Source organism: Haliotis rubra, unplaced genomic scaffold (genome assembly GCF_003918875.1).
Source record: "Haliotis rubra isolate DU_JTF1 unplaced genomic scaffold, ASM391887v1 Scf1037, whole genome shotgun sequence".
Taxonomy (NCBI): Eukaryota; Metazoa; Mollusca; class Gastropoda; order Lepetellida; family Haliotidae; genus Haliotis; species Haliotis rubra.
Window position 1 is genome coordinate 880 of NW_025764934.1, and position 22,606 is coordinate 23,485.

The 22,606-nt window shown below is 40.3% G+C and overlaps 1 protein-coding gene across 1 annotated transcript in view; it reads right to left on the reverse strand.

Moving 5' to 3' along the window:
- Positions 1–235: 235 nt before the first annotated feature.
- Positions 236–22,606, reverse strand: part of LOC124273795 (centriolin-like) — a gene marked incomplete at its 3' end in the record, with an annotated part of 73,757 nt that continues 51,386 nt past the window's right edge. Inside the window, 10 exon segments of the mRNA XM_046709107.1 lie at positions 236–292; positions 294–417; positions 1,364–1,530; positions 1,991–2,059; positions 3,349–3,414; positions 7,317–7,435; positions 17,017–17,943; positions 19,006–19,159; positions 19,987–20,280; positions 21,430–21,626. Coding sequence (XP_046565063.1) covers positions 236–292; positions 294–417; positions 1,364–1,530; positions 1,991–2,059; positions 3,349–3,414; positions 7,317–7,435; positions 17,017–17,943; positions 19,006–19,159; positions 19,987–20,280; positions 21,430–21,626 — 2,174 coding nt within the window.

Consider the following 22,606-nt stretch of genomic DNA (forward strand, 5'->3'; position numbering starts at 1 on the left):
TCTTGGAATATATAAATAAAACAAAAGAGTTGAGATCCACAAAATGATCAACGATCTATGTCTGTTGTATCGCCATAAATTAATGTAGATAAAACGAAGGACAAAGAATTTTTCTTTTAGACAGTGTCTAACCAATAAACCTACCTTGAGCTAAACTGAAGTAGAGAGCGATATTTACTCCAACCATTTTAACTTTGTACAGCCATGACACAGGTAGAGAGTTATCTGCCCCTACCTGTTCGCGGGCATCCTTGAGGTCAGTGTTACACTCCTTCAACAGCTTGTCTGCCTCCCCGTAACTGCCCGGTCCTCTTGGCGAGAGTCTTCTCCAGACACGCGATCTCATCCTGCAGGAATGTCTGACGGCTGCGACACGCCGACTCATCCAAGCTGTCGTCTTCTTCGTACTTCCTCTGTCTAAGGGGCAAATAGTTCAAGTTACTTATTTGTGCAGGCTTTAACAACACTGGCAGAACCTAAATGATACATAGTCAGAAAGTGATCAGACCCGAGGTATATGATATCATACTGCTTCACAATAGGCAATAGAACTGTAGCCTTTGAAATAACTCTTGGAGATAACGTGAAATAACGGAGTCTGAAGCTGTGACACCGGTGGTTGAGATGATGATCAATCCATAAGTTGGTCAATCCATTGTCAAATATTAGTTATAATGAGTGAGTGTGGTTTTACACCACTTTTAGCAGTATTGCAGCAATATGACAGTAGGACACCAGAAATGGGCTTCACACATTGTACCCAGGTGAGGTGAGGTGAAATTGGGTTTAACGTCGTGCTGGAGAATATTTCGCTCATATGACGACGTGCATGCGTATGTATGTGTATGTGCTGCTGCTTGTACTAGCCCAGACTGAAGCTGGTTTTATAGTGCTAGCCCACTGAGATACCATGCCGCATTGAAGCATGAATACCCCACTCAGACACATTATACTGACTCCGAGCCGACCAGTCCTTGTTGTACCCATTAATGCCGAGCGCCAGACAGGGACCAACAAGTACCATATTTTAATGTCTTTTGGTATGACGCGGTCGGGGATCGAACCCGCGACCTTCCGCTCTCCGGGCGGACACTCTAACCACAACACCACGGAGGTGGTCTCATTGTACCCAGGCCTTCAGGGTGATGACTGAACAGTCTAACCCTAGGCTATACCATATTATTTATAATGTGTTCAAAATTAGAAAGAAAAGGTATTGTGACTGTTAACCTTCTCTTACAGAAAGCTTGGGTTGTATACTCCCCAAGGAGTTGAGAATGACTTTCAATCCTGTACATTATATGTTAGTAAGACAAGTCAGTCCCATCCTTCATCTCCCACACTAAAAACTAGAATCACTCACTTGTTCTTGATGGTGCTCCTCATGTTCCTCATGCGGAGGAACTCCAGCTCCTCCTTGGCTGACGACCTCTTCTCCCGGATGCTCTTCTCATTATACTTCAGTTTCTTGAGGTTCTTCTTCTGCCTCTCAATGGCAAGGTCAAGGCCTTCCAGCTCATCTCGACGATCCTGCAGAATGACATTTCTGAATTATTTGGGTGAAGTTGAATTAAATGAATGCTGTAGATACACAATCTGACCCAACTAAGTTGCCTAATCTGACTCAATTTCTCTACCCCAGGTCCCTTGGATATCATGGATTGAAGGTGTGCACGTGTTGACAAGGAAACACACGGGAACAAATCAGGGCGAGCAAGACATCAGGGCCTAGATTTTCGAAGCTGTCTTAGAGCTAAGATAGTCGTAAGTGCCATACATTAACACTAACTTACAACTATCTTAGCGCTAAGAGAGCTTCGAAAATCTAGGCCCTGGAAATTTGGAGGACTGGTTGTTTCGCTCTTGTAAAACCTGATTTCACATCATTTGTGGACATTACCATAATGCATGACATTTATTTATGTGGGCATGAATTCACATTAAAAATGCTCTCCTCCTTTCCACCCGAAAGACCACCTCTCCCTCTCACCTCCAGCTCGGTCTTGAGTCTGTGGATGAGCCTCTTCTCTTCATCCATAATTATCTCCTCATGAATGTCCTGTAACCATAGCAACACTCATTCTGAGCAGGTTCATCAGCAACCACTTGATTTACTTATATGTGAACTACGACAGACTTGCATTATTACCCTTTGACGCCATTAACTACTGACTATATGACAAGTAAACAAAATGGCGTCTGACCCTCGACTGGATTATTTTAATCAGTGAAACATATTCTGACAAGGTTAACACTGCTATAAAAATTCTTAATTATGTTTAAGTTGAGTGTGCAAACGATTCAATGTATATAATAGTTTAAATAAAGAAGTGAAAGTCGGTAAAATAAATCTGTACGTAGTGAACTCAAAAACACCTAATCGAACGGTTTTCGAACTCCAGACTCTGCATGCGTCATATTATGACGTCATACGATTGTTAGAGATACAGCTTCTCGGCGGAGAGTTTTGCGGGTTACCGTGGCAGCAGGTAATATTTTTTCCAGTTGTCACCCTCCTGGGAGGGGTGACACGGAATCTTGTTAAAGCGTCATTGACCAATGAAATTAAAGTATTTCACAAGTAAGATAACAAGCAGTGTCTGAAACCCAATACCATTTGAAATCCTTGTAATATAAAACCCATCTTCAGTACATTTACTGTTTGGAACATCCTCAGAAAATTAAAGGACATTACATTTTTACAGCTCTTCTTAATCTGAACTATTTCTTTGCACTTCCTGGATTAGCAAGGGTTCAATGTGACCTATGCTGTTGCACTCTCCTACCCAGAGCTCCATGCGGCAATCCAGCATAGTATCTCTGCCACAGGCCAGAAAAATGACGATTCATCGCATCTTACACAGTCCATTTAATATAATCTACATATTTCTTAACTCTTTTATTTTTGATGAGTCTACACATCTAACTAAACATCTTTGATAGAATGGTTAGTTTCACCGAGAAAATATCCTAAAACATGTAACACTATTTCAATTTGCGTAGCGATCCTTCGTTTACATATAGGTTGTACGTCTCCACGTGCTGTCCTGTCATAAAACTTACTGTCGCAGTTGTGGAAGAATATATATGTAACAATGTAAAACATTATGAAGAGCGCGCCGAAAAGCTTGCCTAAGACCAGCCTCTTCTTATTGTGAATATGCGCGCTTGTTTACAAACAAGAGAAAACTCCGGTCACGTGATATGCAAATTAGCCTGTGGCAGTGATGTTATGCTGAGTCATCACTGTGCCGCGGAGTGTGATGCCGTTGCTGGTGTCACACCAAGAACTTCATCACAAGAAGTTATCCATGTAATCTGTAGTAATGATGTGTCAATATCACAAACCTCTTGATGTGAAATCTTGATTTGAACTTTTCTCAGTTTCTCCTGCAGTTCAGCAATGTAGTCCTCCTGTAGAACACAACACAAGATTAAACTTCAATGCTAAAACAGCCATGAACCAGGAAAATGTGAACTTTCCAAATAATAAGTTGGAAGGAGTAAGAATATACTTTGAAACGTCGTGACCCGTCACAATAAAGAAGATGACATCCATAAAATTCTTGCCTGTATGTGCATCACTTCTAAATGCCCTTCAAAGAACCTAAGACTAATCAAATTAATAATCCAATCCTAAATATTTAACATTTATATTTAAATATTTGTGTTTACTTAACACATGCACAAATGTACATCCATAGTTAAGCTAGCTTATGTAGACAGCTTGGGTAGTTCTGGAGCTTTGAGGGTGATGGTTATTGTTACTGGGTCGGTGACTGGCTTGGCCTGTGATTAGGGTCTTATTGTTCTCTGGTTCTGTATGATCTCGTCAATCATGTCGATACCCTGGTCAGAATTGGAGTGGTCAGTTGGCATATTTCACTCTACATCTTCTAAGGGCAGTTCTCTTTACTGTGTCACAAAGGGTAAGTTCATTTGATTTATACTTTAATTTTCAAGAAACTTATGTCACTCATAGCTGAAGCACTTTTGTATTTAGCTAGCACTTATTCTATATCCTGTAATGTATTCTTAATTTAACTCTTTGTTTATTTACTATACTTCAGAAATAATTATTTCTAGGTCATCTGTAATAAGGAATCATTGGAAAGATTTCCCATAAACCTGCGCTTTTTAATCATGCTATGCCTAAGAATAGGCGCTTTTATATTCTAAAAACAAAATTAACCCTAACCGTAAAACCCTCAAAGGAAACCTAATTCAAATAGTATACATTTCAAGAGGGGGTTATGGGCGGAACTCTTACTGGATCATTTAGTTCGTATTTTTAAAGAAATAGAATTGTTTCATAAATTCTAACTAACATGTGTTCTATACAATGCAATCCTTATGGTGCATTAACTTAGCTAAAGAAATTGATAGTGGCTTGGTCCTTGATGTGTCCGCATGGTCGCTTGCATGATGGCCTAAACATAATGGTTGCTGGCAATGCCTTGTTGGGTGTAGTGATGTCATTTTATCTTAGACCATTAGAGTAATGACAACCAGCCCTTAACGTTTACAACTGATATACAAAGGTCATTACAGATATGAAAGCCCAAACCCCTGTTCCAACATAATCTTAATGCCAATGATAAGCCTAATCTAAACAGTAGAGTTATAATCATCATAGCGCTAAGATCGCTCGTTGACAACTGAGCCCCAGAACTGTTAACCTTTAGTCTGGAGAATTAATTTCAGCGTAAGGCGCTGTAAACAGGGTGAGTTCAACATTTGGGGCGTCATTTAATATGGAACAACTTAACCAATAATTTGCACCTTTATACTAAATAGAAAAATGAACATAATTATCCAAAAATATGTGGGGGGATGTCATTATGCAACTCTCCTGTTGAACGGGTTTGATAGCAGCATTCACAAGATAAAAGAAAGTATTTTTAGCACTTTGATTGTACTTCCCATACTTTTACACATTTAGGACAGAAATAGTGTTCAAATCACTTTCTGAAACACATGCCAAGGAACTGATAAACTCTCATGCTTCACAGACTTAGGACAGAAATAGTGCTAACAAAGTAACATGGCTTTGTGAAATGGGGCCCAATAAAATCAATAACAAAACACTCACCCTGACAAAGTCCCACATCCAGTCTATCATATCTCCATTGATTTATTATCACTTGTGTTCTATGAAAGCCAATATCCTTCAATAACGCACATGCAAGTTAGAGTGGCCCCACAGTGGGAGATATTTACAACCCCACTACTGTGGTAGGACACTACAGGCAGGTTCAATCTCAGGGTTAAGAGTGTGCTAATGTCCTTTCTGTGTTGACTGTTGAGGAGACAATTCCACACTGAACAGATAAGAGTTATTAAACACAAACAACAGCCATGTCTGTTGACATACTACGACTGTTGACTTTACATGATTTGGGTTGACAGTTTACTGTGATTATACTGATAGCGATGTTTTAAAGATTTATGAATGGTAATTCTAACAGTGATACAGGTGTTAAATGACAATGTGTCCCAGTAAGATAGAGGTGTTATGACATAGTGTCTCAGTAAGATAGAGGTAGTATGACATGTGTCTCAGTAGGATAATGTATTATGACATGTGTCTCAGTAAGATATAGGTATTATGACATGTGTCTCAGTAAGATACAGGTATTATGGCATGTGTCTCAGTAAGATACAGGTATTATGACATAGTGTCTCAGTAAGATTGAGGTGTTATGACAATGTGTCCCAGTAAGATACAGGTATTATGACAATGTGTCTCAGTAAGATAGAGGTGTTATTGACAATGTGTCTCAGTAAGATATAGGTGTAATGACAATGTGTCTCAGTAAGATAGAGGTGTTATGACATAGTGTCTCAGTAAGATACAGGTGTTTATGTGGTGACGTGTGGTCCTGTGCACAGAGCTCAGGTCACAAATCAGTTGAAGTTAAGCAACGTCGAGCTCGGACAGTCCTTGGATGGGTGACAGTGTTTGGCAGCTTGACTCCTGAGAGTTTCTAGGACTTCAGTCCTTCCCCACAATGAAGCACATGTGATACATGTGGTCCCACCTTAGGCAAGTGAGTTTGTTCCAAATTGCCTCTGTTCACCCAGCAGAAAATGGGTACCCTGGTTGGATAAAGTCATGTGACTATAACCTTCTAGCGCCTAACAGGCAGTTTGGGTTATCCGGGGTAATAAGAATCAGATTCTGATTAAGCGCCACGAGCAATCGATTGGTTTTTGGAAACTGTGAGCTGTAGAAGATGACTTAATATTTTATTATTATGACAGTGTGTCAGTTAGATACAGGTGTTATGACATAGTGTCTCATTGAGATACAGGTGTTATGACATAGTGTCTCAGTAAGATACAGGTGTTATGACATATTGTCTCAGTAAGATACAGGTGTTATGACATTGTGTCTCAGTAAGATACAGGTGTTATGACATAGTGTCTCAGTAAGATACATGTAGTATGACATAGTGTCTCAGTATGATACAGGTGTTATGACATATTGTCTCAGTACGATACAGGTGTTATGACATTGTGTCTCAGTAAGATACATGTAGTATGACATAGTGTCTCAGTATGATACAGGTGTTATGACATTGTGTCTCAGTAAGATACAGGTGTTATGACATAGTGTCTCAGTAAGATACATGTAGTATGACATAGTGTCTCAGTATGATACAGGTGTTATGACATTGTGTCTCAGTAAGATACAGGTGTTATGACATAGTGTCTCAGTAAGATACATGTAGTATGACATAGTGTCTCAGTATGATACAGGTGTTATGACATTGTGTCTCAGTAAGATACAGGTGTTATGACATAGTGTCTCAGTAAGATACATGTAGTATGACATTGTGTCTCAGTACGATACAGGTGTTATGACATAGTGTCTCAGTAAGATACATGTAGTATGACATAGTGTCTCAGTATGATACAGGTGTTATGACATTGTGTCTCAGTAAGATACAGGTGTTATGACATAGTGTCTCAGTAAGATACATGTAGTATGACATAGTGTCTCAGTATGATACAGGTGTTATGACATTGTGTCTCAGTAAGATACATGTAGTATGATATAGTGTCTCAGTAAGATACAGGAATTATGACATTGTGTCTCAATAATTGCAATTAATCATCAAAGCATAACAAATGCCAATTTATGACCTTGTGGTACCTTTGTTGATAACTATCATAGTCAACAATGCCTAAAACAGAACAGACATACAATGACATACAAAACAGAACATATAAAGTCACATACAGAAAGAGAACAGACATACTCACACACACAGAGCTGCCTCGCATACAGAACGGACCAAAACAGCACCTACCAGGTCATGATGCTCTGGGACGTTACAGAACAGATAGCTGTCATCATCCACAGCAACTCCGTCTCCTCCATTCTTCAGAATTCCCCTGGGAGCTACCGGAGACTCCATGGCAACAGATCCTGTTGGATAGCAACACAATATATTCAGTACACCACCAGCACAAAACACAAACTGTCCAACACTATGCTTCCTCACAAAGCCTGAGAAACTCAGGCCATCTTGTATCCACAGACGCTTCTGCTACTCCATGTTGACAGAAGTTTGAATTTATTCACACCTCAAATTCAGTTATCTCCCTTATGGTCATACCAGAATGAGAATCCTTTCTCCCAGCTGGGTCTTGTTAGCCCGCGTTGTTCAGGTCGGACTGATTATAGAATTACAGCAAGACGAGATCATGTGACTTGTCATGCCCGGGCAAGTATAAATGAGGCATTAGAAGTGTGTCAGGTTTTGCCGCCAGTCAGACAACTGTGGTGACCAGAATTAGAGGGGAGGATTTGTTGGGGATAATCTTATGGGAGCCACCGTAAGAAGAGATCACAGCGAGATTAAATTTCGGATAAAAGCATTGCCATGAATGAATTTTTCAACCAATTACAATTTTTAGATTCTTTCGTAATACAGGGATTTAAGTCTTCTAATTTGCTAAACTAATTAATATTGTGGTTTAATTAATTAATTGGTTAATGAGGTATAGTCTTACTTGAACCTAATTAGCAATTGTCAAATAGAACTACTGCAATTCAGTTCAAAGATTAACATCTAATAATAATCGTATAGAGTCGTTAGTGACCTTTAAATATCCATTAATACCGTCTTATCAACATATCTTTAATTAATCACTTCATAACTCTTTATTTCATGTGTAGATATTGACCTGTGACCTTATTCTGAAATGACCAATGTTTAGAACAATTATCACAAAGCATAACATTTAAAAAGCCTGTCTAGGAAATAGACAACCTCACACTGAACATATTCAAAATGATCTTAAAAAAAAAATAATACAATTTGAACAGATTCAATCCCACAATAAATTGTAAACACACATCCATGACATTTTATATCTTTGAATTGGAATCCCATCATGACCTAAATTTGTACTCAAAATTGTAAATAAACAAATCTCAAACACACAATCCCCCTCCCCCTCAAACATTTAAGTTGACACATTCAGTACAATTTGATATTTTAATTGTGAAATTAATCACTTTTTTTATAAGATAACCAAAGTGAAAATACAATGAAACCCATAAAGCCTGAGGGTGAAGCTATACCATTGACTTCTTGATACAAGCACCTGTCTATTAAGCAAAGATCGGTGTTGTTTACACAAACACTGACCCTGCTTGACCTGGTCAGGATCAAACGTCCAGTGTGTCAGAACTCAGGTGCCATGTACAGAACCATACAGCAGATCCACTTATCTTCATAGATATCAGGGTTTTTGTCCTTTCATGGCCTGTGTATCACATACTGTTGTATCTATCTTCATATATATTCTTTCTAGTAGTCTACACAGGGTATTGTCCTGGTCTGTGTACCATATACTAGCGTAAGGACATGGGAAAATGCCATGATATTGAGAGTGATCTAGACTTGTTCTGAGACATGTATTCTGCCAAGTCTGCAGTCCTTCAAAATTTCAAAAGTAGAATGGAAAAATTGCCCATTTATTATCATTATAGTACTAATCTTACGTCATTTTCTTTTTCAATGACAAAAATGACAAATAAACTGGAAAGTTCATATGCTAAATTATATATCATTCATTTGATAAATCTCAAAATACAAATCTCCAAATTTTCAATGACATAATTATATTTTCCCAATCTACCAGCCAATGACATTGGGAAAATCTAGCGGGGGACACCAGAAATGGGCTTCACATATTGTACCCATTAGTGTTGGGAATTCGTTAAAATCTCATAATTGATGATTGGTTCATTAGCACCGATCAATCATCGAAAATAATTGGTTAGGGCCATTTATGAAATTTGTTAATACACAAAAAAATATGGAGAAAAACATGTAGTTCTGTGGGTTTTTTTGGGCAAAATTTCACATCTTTAAAGGATGACTAGTATGTTAGGAACATGAATTTCATAGAGTCTTTAAGATAAATTCAATCATGACTTGGAACGAGCTTGTAGTGCTTATGAAATGTAACAGACAAAACCAACCTAGTGAAAAATACTGTTAATGAAAACAAGTGTTCCAGAATTGTTTGTGTTCGATCATGAGAAAACATGATCGATTGCTTGGTCGTTTAGTCACAACGACCAATCGTCGATTATTTCAATTAATCGGACCACCACTAGTACCCATGTGGGGACTTGAACCTGGGTTTTCGGAGTGATGAGCCAACGCTTTAACCACTAGGCTACCCCACCGCCCCGTTTTGTGTAGAAGTAACACACCTATATCGAAATACAGAGAAGACATCTGTGTTGTGACACGTCTTGTTACTATTTCACATCCTTTTTTAATGTAACCCAGCTCATCTTCTCCGTAGGGTAGAACTCCGTGTATGTGACCATCTAGACACAAACTGTTTCACAAATTTTTCAGCAAGTATATTTGAGCATATTTGACAATGACATCAATGTCGTTTGTGGATATTTCCAAAATAAACATGGAAATTTAAGATGAGAACTGAACAAGGGTTGGAGTATAATGATTTTTATGTGTTTATTTGCCAAATCCACTCCCTACAGAAAGCTTAAAGTGCTACATTATGACCTCAAGCAATAACCAGAGTTCATTTTCAGTCCTTGTTTCATCCCTTAATCTGAGCAAAGACAGGGAAACAACAAGTACCATCAGTACACATATTTGGGTTTTGAGCCACCGAGACTTCTCAACTTCCCCTGGCTGACAGATAACAGGGTTCGAAATACCCCATATATTAATTAGCGTGCCACGGCACGGTAAATATCAAAATGGCACAGATAAAAAATGTTCCCGTGCCCTTATGGCACGTCTAATTTTTTAGAGACATAACACACCTTTGGACTCTTAATAACCAAACAAAACACTTATGCAAATGACAACCAGGCAAAAACATTTATTGACTTTATCGCCAATAAAACTGGTTACATTTGTTGTTTTCTGACAATAAATTTCAAAAGATCATCATCCTTGCTACAGTCATTGATTCTAAAAACATGTGGGCACACTTGATTTCTGAAAGGCACACCTAAAATATTTACCTGGTGCCCTAAGGCACACTTAGAAAAAAAAGTATTTCTATGCCTGGATAAGATTAAAAACTGAAAGATCTTCGATTCAAACCTATGACCAAAGGAGCCTGACACAGCAAGGGGAGGCAACTCTAACCACAGCAGCTCACACAAATGGGCCTACTGTCTTGATTTGGATATAATATGCAGACAGTCAATGACATCAACTAACATGAAGTGATGTACACTAACATGTTTAGCCCAATAGTCCAAAAATGTTAACATGGAAAATTTCTACCACTCCTTAGGAAACCTTAACTAAAAAGCAGTTTGGCAAGGACTAATGCCAAGTTCTAATGCTGACATACTTACTTAAAGTCACATAACGTGTCTACATACAAGTGTTGGCGAAGTATTGTGACTACACAGGCGTAAGGTCCGTAGCACACCTCTCATACAACTGTAATCCCCATTGGCACCCTAGTCTTTCCATACACTGATTCCACGGCCGACCACAACTAGTTACAATGTAATTATGTGACTGGAGTTAACTCCTTCTGACCTACAGGTTCACTCAAGGACTATACACAGGTAACTCAGCTGTAATTGCTCTGCCAAGAAAAGGCCTTTCACTACAGGTTGAAAGGAGATTCTACAGATCCACCTAGCACCCTTGGCAGCACATACACCTTGATCACAGTCCAGTACAGAGCGTCAGGCACAAGGGACATACACCTTGATCACAGACCAGTACAGAGCGTCAGGCACAAGGGACATACTATAGGGACGTCGTCTGTGGCAGCTGGGTTTTTAAAAATAATTTCTTCTACTAGAATAATTCATTTTCTGTAAGTTTGACCCCCCAAAATATTTTCTGGGATGTCCTGAGAAAATGTGTTGTTAAAATGATTTACGTATCATGTTGATGGAGTGAAAGGAGATTACAGAAGTCCTACAAACAGGCACATCCACAATCATTAGTCAAACGTACTTGTTACATAACAGCCACTTTGACCCCTGATCCTTTTGAACTAAATTTCATGAAGCAACTGATTGACAGATGAGATTACTCTTCAGACTAGCCCAGGAATATCTGGGTTACTATGACAACCCATGCTTGGCGTAACACGTAGCTGAGGGAATTGGGTGTGGAGACTCAATAATTAGCAGACTGACGTCCTGTACTTGGAATATTGCTGAGTACAGCTATAAATAACAACAAAATTAAGACCATTTACCATTTGCAGAGATGACAACCCCAAAGTGTTGCAAATAGTAGTTTCAAGGATCAAAATTAGTAGTTTGACCATAAAATTAGTAGTCAACTAAATACTTAAAATCATGATAGATTCTGAGAAAGGGTGAGTGAGTAGTTTTATGCCGCTTTTAGCAATATTCCAGCAATAGCACGGCAGCGGACACCAGAAATGAGCTTTACACATTGTACCCATTAGGGTCTTCAGCATGACGAGCGAACACCTGAACCATTAGGCTACCCCGCCACCCCCTGAGAAAGATATGACATTAATCAAGAGTATGCTTCAATTTCACAACACCAGATTTCCAAATTACTCGTATCAGCATTACATTTCTTCTTCTTGTCTCTTTTTGGCGAAAATTTATTTAATCAACAAAAATATGTTTTTGTCTATATATACGAATTTTAATTAATTTTCTTCAAATTTCGAAGAATTTCTAGTGCAGTCGTATTGGCGTAGTTTGAGACTAAAAATCGTAGAGGTCGCCATCTCTGCATTTGACAGTGTTTGTTAATGTCTTAGATGCCAGGTACAAACAAACTTCCAGTTTCCTTACTGGCCCATAATTTTCCCACAGAAAAATTTAGTATACCCACAGTTTGTCAACAGAAACAGTCAGCATAACCATTGTTTGTCAACAGAAACAGTCAGCATAATCATTGTTTGTCAACAGAAACAGTCAGCATAATCATTGTTTGTCAACAGAAACATTGAGCATAACAATTGTTTGTCAACAGAAACATTGAGCATAACAATTGTTTGTCAACAGAAACATTGAGCATAACAATTGTTTGTCAACAGAAACAGTCAGCATAATCATTGTTTGTCAACAGAAACATTGAGCATAACAATTGTTTGTCAACAGAAACATTGAGCATAACAATTGTTTGTCAACAGAAACAGTCAGCATAATCATTGTTTGTCAACAGAAACATTGAGCATAACAATTGTTTGTCAACAGAAACATTGAGCATAACCAGTGTTTGTCAACAGACACAGTCAGCATAACCATTGTTTGTCAACAGAAACATTGAGCATAACCATTGTTTGTCAACAGAAACATTGAACATAACTACTGTTTGTCAACAGAAACAGTCAGCATAATCATTGTTTGTCAACAGAAACATTGAGCATAACAATTGTTTGTCAACAGAAACATTGAGCATAACAATTGTTTGTCAACAGAAACATTGAGCATAACAATTGTTTGTCAACAGAAACATTGAGCATAACCAGTGTTTGTCAACAGACACAGTCAGCATAACCATTGTTTGTCAACAGAAACATTGAGCATAACAATTGTTTGTCAACAGAAACATTGAGCATAACAATTGTTTGTCAACAGAAACATTGAGCATAACCATTGTTTATCAACAGACACAGTCAGCATAACCATTGTTTGTCAACAGAAACATTGAGCATAACCATTGTTTGTCAACAGAAACATTCTGCATAACCATTGTTTGTCAACAGTAACATTGAGCATTACCATTGTTTGTCAACAGAAACATTGAGGATAACCATTGTTTGTCAACAGAAACATTGAGCATAACCATTGTTTGTCAACAGAAACATTCTGCATAACCATTGTTTGTCAACAGTAACATTGAGCATTACCATTGTTTGTCAACAGAAACATTGAGGATAACCATTGTTTGTCAACAGAAACATTGAACATAACCATTGTTTGTCAACAGAAACATTCTGCATAACCAGTGTTTGTCAACAGTAACATTGAGCATTACCATTGTTTGTCAACAGAAACATTGAGGATAACCATTGTTTGTCAACAGAAACATTGAACATAACCATTGTTTGTCAACAGAAACATTCTGCATAACCAGTGTTTGTCAACAGTAACATTGAGCATTACCATTGTTTGTCAACAGAAACATTGAGGATAACCATTGTTTGTCAACAGAAACATTGAACATAACCATTGTTTGTCAACAGAAACATTCTGCATAACCATTGTTTGTCAACAGAAACATTGAGCATTACCATTGTTTGTCAACAGAAACATTGAGGATAACCATTGTTTGTCAACAGAAACATTGAACATAACCATTGTTTGTCAACAGAAACATTCTGTAGTCATAACCATTGTTTGTCAACAGTAACATTGAGCATAACCATTGTTTGTCAACAGAAACATTGAGCATTACCATTGTTTGTCAACAGAAACATTGAGGATAACCATTGTTTGTCAACAGAAACATTGAGGATAACCATTGTTTGTCAACAGAAACATTGAGCACAACCACGGTTTGTCAACAGAAACATTCTGCATAACCAGTGTGTCAACAGAAACATTGAACATGTGTTGCTCACTGATATAATCAAGTGTTGTGTTACCTTGAAATGAGCACACCTGTAACAAGGCAAATGCTGACCGCCCACAGGTATTGTGAGATGGGATTACTGCTGCCCCTTGATCGAGGCAGGATACGCTTCAACAGTTGCCTCAACAAAGCAGCCACATGACTACAGCTGAGTTAATGGAGCTATTTGGGTCGACTGTTTTGAAAGATATTTATCTTGCGACAGTATCATTACTAGGGAATAGGTATAGTGCTTGTGTAGAAATTTGTTTGTTTTTTGTATTTGAATATAAATTGGCTTCATGAATATTTATAAAGAATTAAATCGCTTTCTGAAAAGTAATAAAAACTGTGAGAGAGTCTTAAACTTTTTAAGTTTTGATATCATAACAGTCGCAATTCAACGTCAAGGGCTGGACATTATGACAACCTGAAGTTAATGTGGATATATGGACAAAGTGACTTCCAAGTCAACACCTAAGTATTGAAAGCAGTAAGTCAAAGTTTGGAAGTTCACGTGGCAGTATATTAACCACTGTGTCAACATTAAAATATGGACATTATGACAAAATCAACAATACCATTGCACCACAGAACTGTGAACTCAGATAATAATAATAATTTATAACCTACCAGGGAGAATAAATTGGGGCTCATATTTTTCATACGATGCCCTAGGGCAAAATATCACTTTGTCATGGTGACGTGACGTCATGAACAATGCTATGACGTCACATTTCTTCTACGACATTGCTTTCTACATGCCGCGATGGCAGATAGCCAGCCTATGTTTGAAAGTAGATCTGGCTTTATATTCCTCATTATTATTTTCTTTTCCTCATTTTGACGATTTCGGTAATAAATAGAGGCTATTATATGAGTGCCCATACTTGTGCCTATACTCGAGTCGTAAACATTGTATGATATGGGCACTCATATAATATCCTCTATTTATTACTTGCCCGTGGAAGATACTGCAGTGTAATATTTTACGGCAATATTACACTAGTGTAATACCGCTAGACGTATGACGTCATAATGGTTTACGGTTATGACGTCACAATGCTTATACCTCTGTCACAATGGTACTAGACCCTGCTTGACTCGCGGAAAGCTGAGAGTCATCACACTGTAGGCAGTTTCTGTCCATATATGTTGGAGGGTAATAAGCAGAATACTAAACTCGCTTCCGTGAAATACCATTTTTATTTAACTCATGAAAGATTTAGCATACTACTGTAAACGTATTATATTTCGCGCAGGTTTTATTTTCGCGCAAAACATTTTAGCGCGAAAATTTATACACCGCGAATAAACCTGTCATTCATTCAGTCTAGCCACGCTCGCCCCTGAGTTGTTACCATAACACATCAAGTTTGAAGACAGAAATCTACGGGAATCTTAAAATGACTCGACTGAAAGTAGCATAAAGAATCATACTTAACTGTAAGCTGTAATGGATTTCCAAAACATAATTAAATAATGAGCCAAATCCATCGCCAGATTAGCTTGAAAACAGCAATGTGTGTTGTGGCCATGGAAATTGGTCACATGACAGATGGTTTGATACAAAACAGACTACCATGAAACCACTCGAAAGAAATAATACAGCAGTATTTTATTTATTCATTAAGATTTTATTTTACCAGTACATCATGGCGAATAGTCACTTTAACACTAATCATCTCATTCACAACAACCCGCTTGTTTGAAATCACAAAGAGCTTCATATACAGCAGAAGTTAATTCGCCAGATCGTCAGAATTCGGAACATAAGACTGATGTGTTTTTCGCTCTCTTCCGTGGAGTAAACGGATTACTGTGTACTAGTATATCGCACAGATAGGGATTTCCTGTGAGTAAGCAATAAACGCCGCCTGACAGGTTAAGCCACTCTGTTTGTTTTCACTGCTATTAGTGGCGGCCAAAGAGACAGCTGGCAGTTCCGGCAATTACTGATTGCGCGAATAATTGACCGCGCGATGTAGTCTAAACTGTCAATTCCGCGAAAATTGCACCACGCGAAAATAAGTACGTTTACAGTATACGAAATCATTAACTCGTTTCATAAAAGTGGTATTGCACGGAAGGCCGTCTAGTATCCTCTCTATTATATGCAAACAAGCCACCATATATATATATATATCAGATCAATCAGAAACAAGAGAACATGGACAAGATTATAAGGCATGAGAGAATTGCAATGTCTAACTATGTTTGTGTTATTTTTGATTACTTATGTCAACATATTTTACCAGAACAATCAGGTTTGTGGCAAGATGCAGTTAGGGAGAGGTGTATGTGAAATTGCAAACTGTATTTATGGGTTTTCATATGAAGGATACAACGTATAATCAATCATAATCTATCCCAAAGTCCCAACTCATGGTTTTTAATCGATTCAACTTTTAACTGTCATTCAAAATGTCCCCAACATGTATTCAAGTTCGGTAAAGATACAGAAAAATATATGTATAAAAAGATGGCACAACAAGAATGTCCTTGTGTCAATTTTGCTACTGAATCTGAATAGATCTCTCAATTGATCTATGTACCTTTCTTTTTAATAAACAATTTTCCTGTAAGAATTGACAACTGTATACCCATATTAAGTGTATGCAAGCTCTATTAAGTTTCCCAAGCATTTGCCATGTTGTATTTGGTAAAACAAGAATCATCAGATGACAAATCCATCCGGTCACCGCACATTTGAAAGAACACATCATCTGACAGTTACTTCCAGCTTGATGAGAGAATTTCTGTCTAATGAGACCATCTGTATACAAGAGGACCTATTGAGCTATAGAAAAAATAACATGGAACTGGGATTCGAAACTTGTACTTCTATGTCAGGTACACACCGATATTAAAGGACAAAATAAAATAGGTTTGACCGCCTTATATTCCAAGGGGATAAATAAAATACTACACTTACGTATCGGGCTTGGAGGTGTTATGAATGATCCATCAAAGTTGACAGTTGTCGAAAGTCTGGAATCCGAAATTGGAGTCCCCGTAGCAATAGGTGTCACTGGCATGGATCCTGGGCGAGGTCCAGGGGAGATAACTCCAACACTATGCATTCCCGGCGGAGGGGGTGGACCAGATGAAGGCATGGGGATTCTTCCATTTGTAGGGTAGTAGATCCTGACTGGTGTTTTCCCACCTGCTGAATAATAGACTCTTCCAGGCTTATACCCCACACTCTGTGCTGGCCCTGTCGGGATGTATACCTGCTGACCCACAGAATAACCCCCTTGGGGGACAGGTGAGCCCCCAGCGGGTAGGGGGTAGAACCCAGGTTGTACTCCTGGCTGTACCCCAGGTTGTAACCCTGGGTAACCAGGCTGGTATCCGGGGTAGTCTCCTTCAGGATAACCTACAGGGTAGGAATATTCAGTATTAACTGGACCAAAGGCAACTCTTGGATCTGTTTGGGATGCTACAGGAAGTCCCTGGGTGTGGCTGGGGTCTAAGGGAGCATATGTACCCTCAACGTGCCCCGGAGTATGTCCTGGGGTGGGGCCAGGCATTGGATGGCCACCACTAACTACATGGCCGTGGACGGGCACTCCGTGTGGTGGCCCGGCAATACCTGGCGAAGTTGGCACTCCCCAGGGCGCCACTCCTCCCTCTCCACCCACAGGCTGCGCTGGTGTCCCTCCAACGTACATGTTGGGGTCAGCTGGGGGGTAGCCTGGGGGTGGGGGAGAGTTGTACTGTGCGTGGTGAGGTTGAGGTCTGTACACAGGCTCAAAGGCTGAAGGTTGCGAAGCTTTCCTACGCATCTGAGGTCGGCTACGCCCAAAAATGCGACTTGTGGCACGCTCACTGCGCTGACTGAGACGATCTGCATCATCAACTGAAACAACAAGGATGCTGAATGTGGATGAAGGTGCTGAAATAAGCAATACCTGGATGATAGATGATGAAGATAGGCTGGGCTTGTGCTTTGTACTGAACAATGTCACCTTGTTCCTATTGTAAAATATTACTAATTAATAATTAACTATGCATTCTATTAGTGACATTTATAGGAAACGCCTTCAATCTGTTTTTGAACGTATAGAGTAAAACATCTGTACAGTTTGCGTAAATCAGCCACACTGTTTTACAGTGTTTACTATTTCTGTATTATATATTTCACGGCAAGTACAAAAACTTTGATACTGATTATCACCTTCAACACACAAAATGTACTCGCAAAACTGTGCATGACAAAATATGTCAACTTTATCTTCAGTGATAATCAAGGTTGCCTTGACTCATGGTGGCAACCTTCTAGCAGCTCAAAACGCACACAACAAATGCCACAAAATTGTAAGCTATAAAAGCATTCCACAAGTATTGACACACACAACCAACACTACAACTTACACAGAGACTTATACAATATTGGAAAACATTTGTTTGATTTGTAAATTTGACACACATTTTAACATGGCGCGATGTCTTTAATAACTGTCAAGTAATTTGTCTTAAATACATGTACATTCAAATACCAACAGCACAAAGTTGCAACAGGTTCCAGTGCAGTTTACAAACACAATTCAGAGTAATATACTGTTTTTTTTCAAATAAATAAATAATAAAGGATGAAATTTTTATCAGCCATGGAGAACAGAATGCTGGATCAAAGGGTTGTCTGAAACTTGTATATTCCGATGAAACCTGCGTTCAACAGTAAGACCTCATTATCAGACAGGCTCCAGGCTCACTTAAGTCTAAAAATTGCTTAAATCTGTCATTTTGATCTTAAGTAAAAAAATTGTCTTAAATCAAGGATCATGTACATTTTTTAGTCTTAAAAGTTAAGACTGAGATCATTTTTTGTCTGAAATCCTAAGACTGCTACCTACCAGTCTTAAGTCAATCAAATAGTAACTAATATGTCATGTGTTGAGATTATCAGAAACAACGTTACCTTCTGCCCCAGGTGGCGCTGACTGTCTGACTGGAGTTGACTCTGTTGGTCGCCCACTGCCAGGTTTGGCACCAGGAGGCGCCTTTGACTCCCGTCTCTGGGTGCCGAGGTGTTCCAGCATGTGAATCCGAGGAGGTGAGCTGAGGTGAGCACCCTGCCATCAAACATACACATTATGACTGACACACTAATAATAACCGCTTCCACACATTCAGTTAAAAATGTATATATGTTGAACTCTTTGAATGCAAGGTTAATGAAATACTGAACTTGTAATCAGGAAAACATAGAAGATCGCAATAGTGCCAAGATTTATAATTATGGTGAATCTGGGTTATTTTTATGCACTATTTTTATATATATACAACTTCTTTATTCTGTATAGGCTAAAGAAGTTGTGTATCCATAACAATAATCCTCATTCTTCATTTACCCAACTTCTAGAATAATAATAATAATAATAGTCCATTAATATTGCGCATTTATCCATGCACGCCGCATGCTCAAAGCGCCGACACATTACCCCTGGTCAACGAGTACAGAACACTCCCTGTGGAGAATACAACCGGTCGCCTGTCAGGTGCTCAAGGTTCAAATTCAGACTACCATCGTATCATACCAGGTACCCAAATTTACTGCTGGGTGGACAGAGGCAAGTTTGAACAAACTCACTTGCCTAAGGTGAGACCACATGTATCACATATGCTTCGTTGTGGGGCAGGACTGAAGTCCTAGATACTCTCAGGAGTCAAGCTGCCAAACACGGTCACCCATCCGAGGACTGTCCGCGACCACGTTGCTTAACTTCAACTGATTGTGACCTGAGCTCTACGCACAGGACTACACACCGCCACAGAATGCCAATCAAAGAACTCTTCTGAGATTGGTTTACATGTGACACTGAATTTGTTGAAAACCTAAAAACTAATGCATGTTATTAGAAGATTCAGGATTCTTTGAATATATGGTTACACAACTCACCAGATTGCCTCCCATGATGGGTACAGACATAGCGCTGGGTGGGGGGACGCTGCCGTTTCCTGAAGCTGCCTGACTGTGTCCTGGGGAGCTGTGGAGAAGGGGCGTGGCCGGTGAGGAGTGCAGCAGGGGGGCGGAGGTCCGTCCCGCGGGTGAGGAGTGGGGTGCTGGGGCCTGGGCTGGACTAGATGCAGGTCGTGTGGGATGCTGGGTGGGGCGGATGGAGGGTGGGGCTGACCCAACCTGAACTGACCCAGGGGGTGCATTCTGCTGCGCAAACATCGTTGGCTGTGGCACCTGGGAAAGAAACAAAATTGCATGGATCTTCACCTTATATGATCTCCACATGACAAGGATCTTCAGATGACATGATCCCCACATCATGAAGATCTTCACATGACAAGGATCTCCACATCATAAAGAGTGAGTGAGTGAGTGAGTATGGTTTTATGCCGCTTTTTAGCAATATTCCAGCAATATCACGGCTGGGGACACCAGAAATGGGCTTCACACATTGTACCCATGTGGGGAATCGAACCCGGGTCCTCGGCGTGACGAGCCAATGCTTTAACCACTAGACTACTCCACTGCCCCACATCATAAAGATCTTCACATGGGTCTCTGTCACATGGATTTCCTCGCTACATGGACCTTGATACTATCTGGACCTTACAATGTACACAAGGTTCAACGTATACTGTGTTTACAAGAGCAAGTAAATATCTCATTATGGTAGTCAGCTATAGAATCCCATGTTAGCGTCAACGAGATGTGCAACCTGCCACCAGAGTGGGACCACATAGACCAATGTAGCACCAACTGACAAGACTTGTGAGTAACCTATTCTGTGTGTGCAACCTGCCACCAGAGTGGGACCACATAGACCAATGTAGCACCAACTGACAAGACTTGTGAGTAACCTATTCTGTGTGTGCAACCTGCCACTCAGAGTGGGACCACACAGGCCAATGTAGCACCAACTGACAAGACTTGAAGTGAGTAACCTATTCTGTGTGTGCAACCTGCCACCAGAGTGGGACCACACTGACCAATGTAGCACCAACTGACAAGACTTGTGAGTAACCTATTCTGTGTGTGCAACCTGCCACCAGAGTGGGACCACATAGACCAATGTAGCACCAACTGACAAGACTTGTGAGTAACCTATTCTGTGTGTGCAACCTGCCACCAGAGAGGGACCACACAGGCCAATGTAGCACCAACTGACAAGACTTGTGAGTAACCTATTCTGTGTGTGCAACCTGCCACCAGAGTGGGACCACATAGACCAATGTAGCACTAACTGACAAGACTTGTGAGTAACCGATTCTGTGTGTGCAACCTGCCACCAGAGTGGGACCACATAGACCAATGTAGCACTAACTGACAAGACTTGTGAGTAACCTATTCTGCCCAAAGTTCCCAGGTGTGTTGTGTGGTACCTACCACAGGTGGTTGTCTGTAGGGGGGTGCAGCACCAACCCCAACGCCGACTCCTGCCTGTGCCGCCGCGGCCACCCCCGCTGCCCCGGCATGGTCAGGAGGCATGGTCTGGACATAGGCTGACTGCATGGCAAGTGTCTCCTTCAAGTTGTTCACCTCTTGTCTGATACGCCACAACTCGTCGTCAAACCCAGGGCCAACTGAAATGGAGATGGCAAAAACACTGGGAGATGTACAACTGTGATGAATGGACGTGGACTGACACCAGGCTGATAAGTTCCATCCCTAATACTCTTGTCTTTATACAATCTAGAACATCAGCTGAGATATAGAGACCTACCTCGCTCGGGTCCCTGCTGGGCCAGGTTCCCCATCTCAGATACGTTCCATCTAGTGGTAAACTACAATCTAGAACACTAGAACATCAGCTGAGATATAGAGACCTACCTCCCTCGGGTCCCTGCTGGGCCAGGTTCCCCATCTCAGATACGTTCCATCTAGTGGTTAACTACAATCTAGAACACTAGAACATCAGCTGAGATATAGAGACCTACCTCTCTCGGGACCCTGCTGGGCCAGGTTCCCCATCTCAGATACGTTCCATCTAGTGGTTTACTACAATCTAGAACATCAGCAGAGGAGAGACCTACCTCCCTCGGGTCCCTGCTGGGCCAGGTTCTCCATCTCAGATACGTTCCATCTAGTGGTTAACTACAATCTAGAACATCAGCTGAGAGAGACCTACCTCCCTCGGGTCCCTGCTGGTTCAGGTTCTCCATCTCAGATAATGCTCCATCTAGTGGTTAACTACAATCTAGGAACATCAGCTGAGGAGAGACCTACCTCCCACGGGTCCCTGCTGGGCCAGGTTCTCCATCTCAGATACGTTCCATCTAGTGGTTAACTACAATCTAGAACACTAGAACATCAGCTGAGATATAGAGACCTACCTCTCTCGGGACCTTGCTGGGCCAGGTTCCCATCTCAGATAATGCTTCATCTAGTGGTTTACTACAATCTAGAACATCAGCAGAGGAGAGAGACCTCCCTCCCTCGGGTCCCTGCTGGGCCAGGTTCTCCATCTCAGATACATGCTCCATCTAGTGGTTAACTACAATCTAGAACATCAGCTGAGGAGAGACCTACTCCCTCGGGTCCCTGCTGGGCCAGGGTTCTCCAT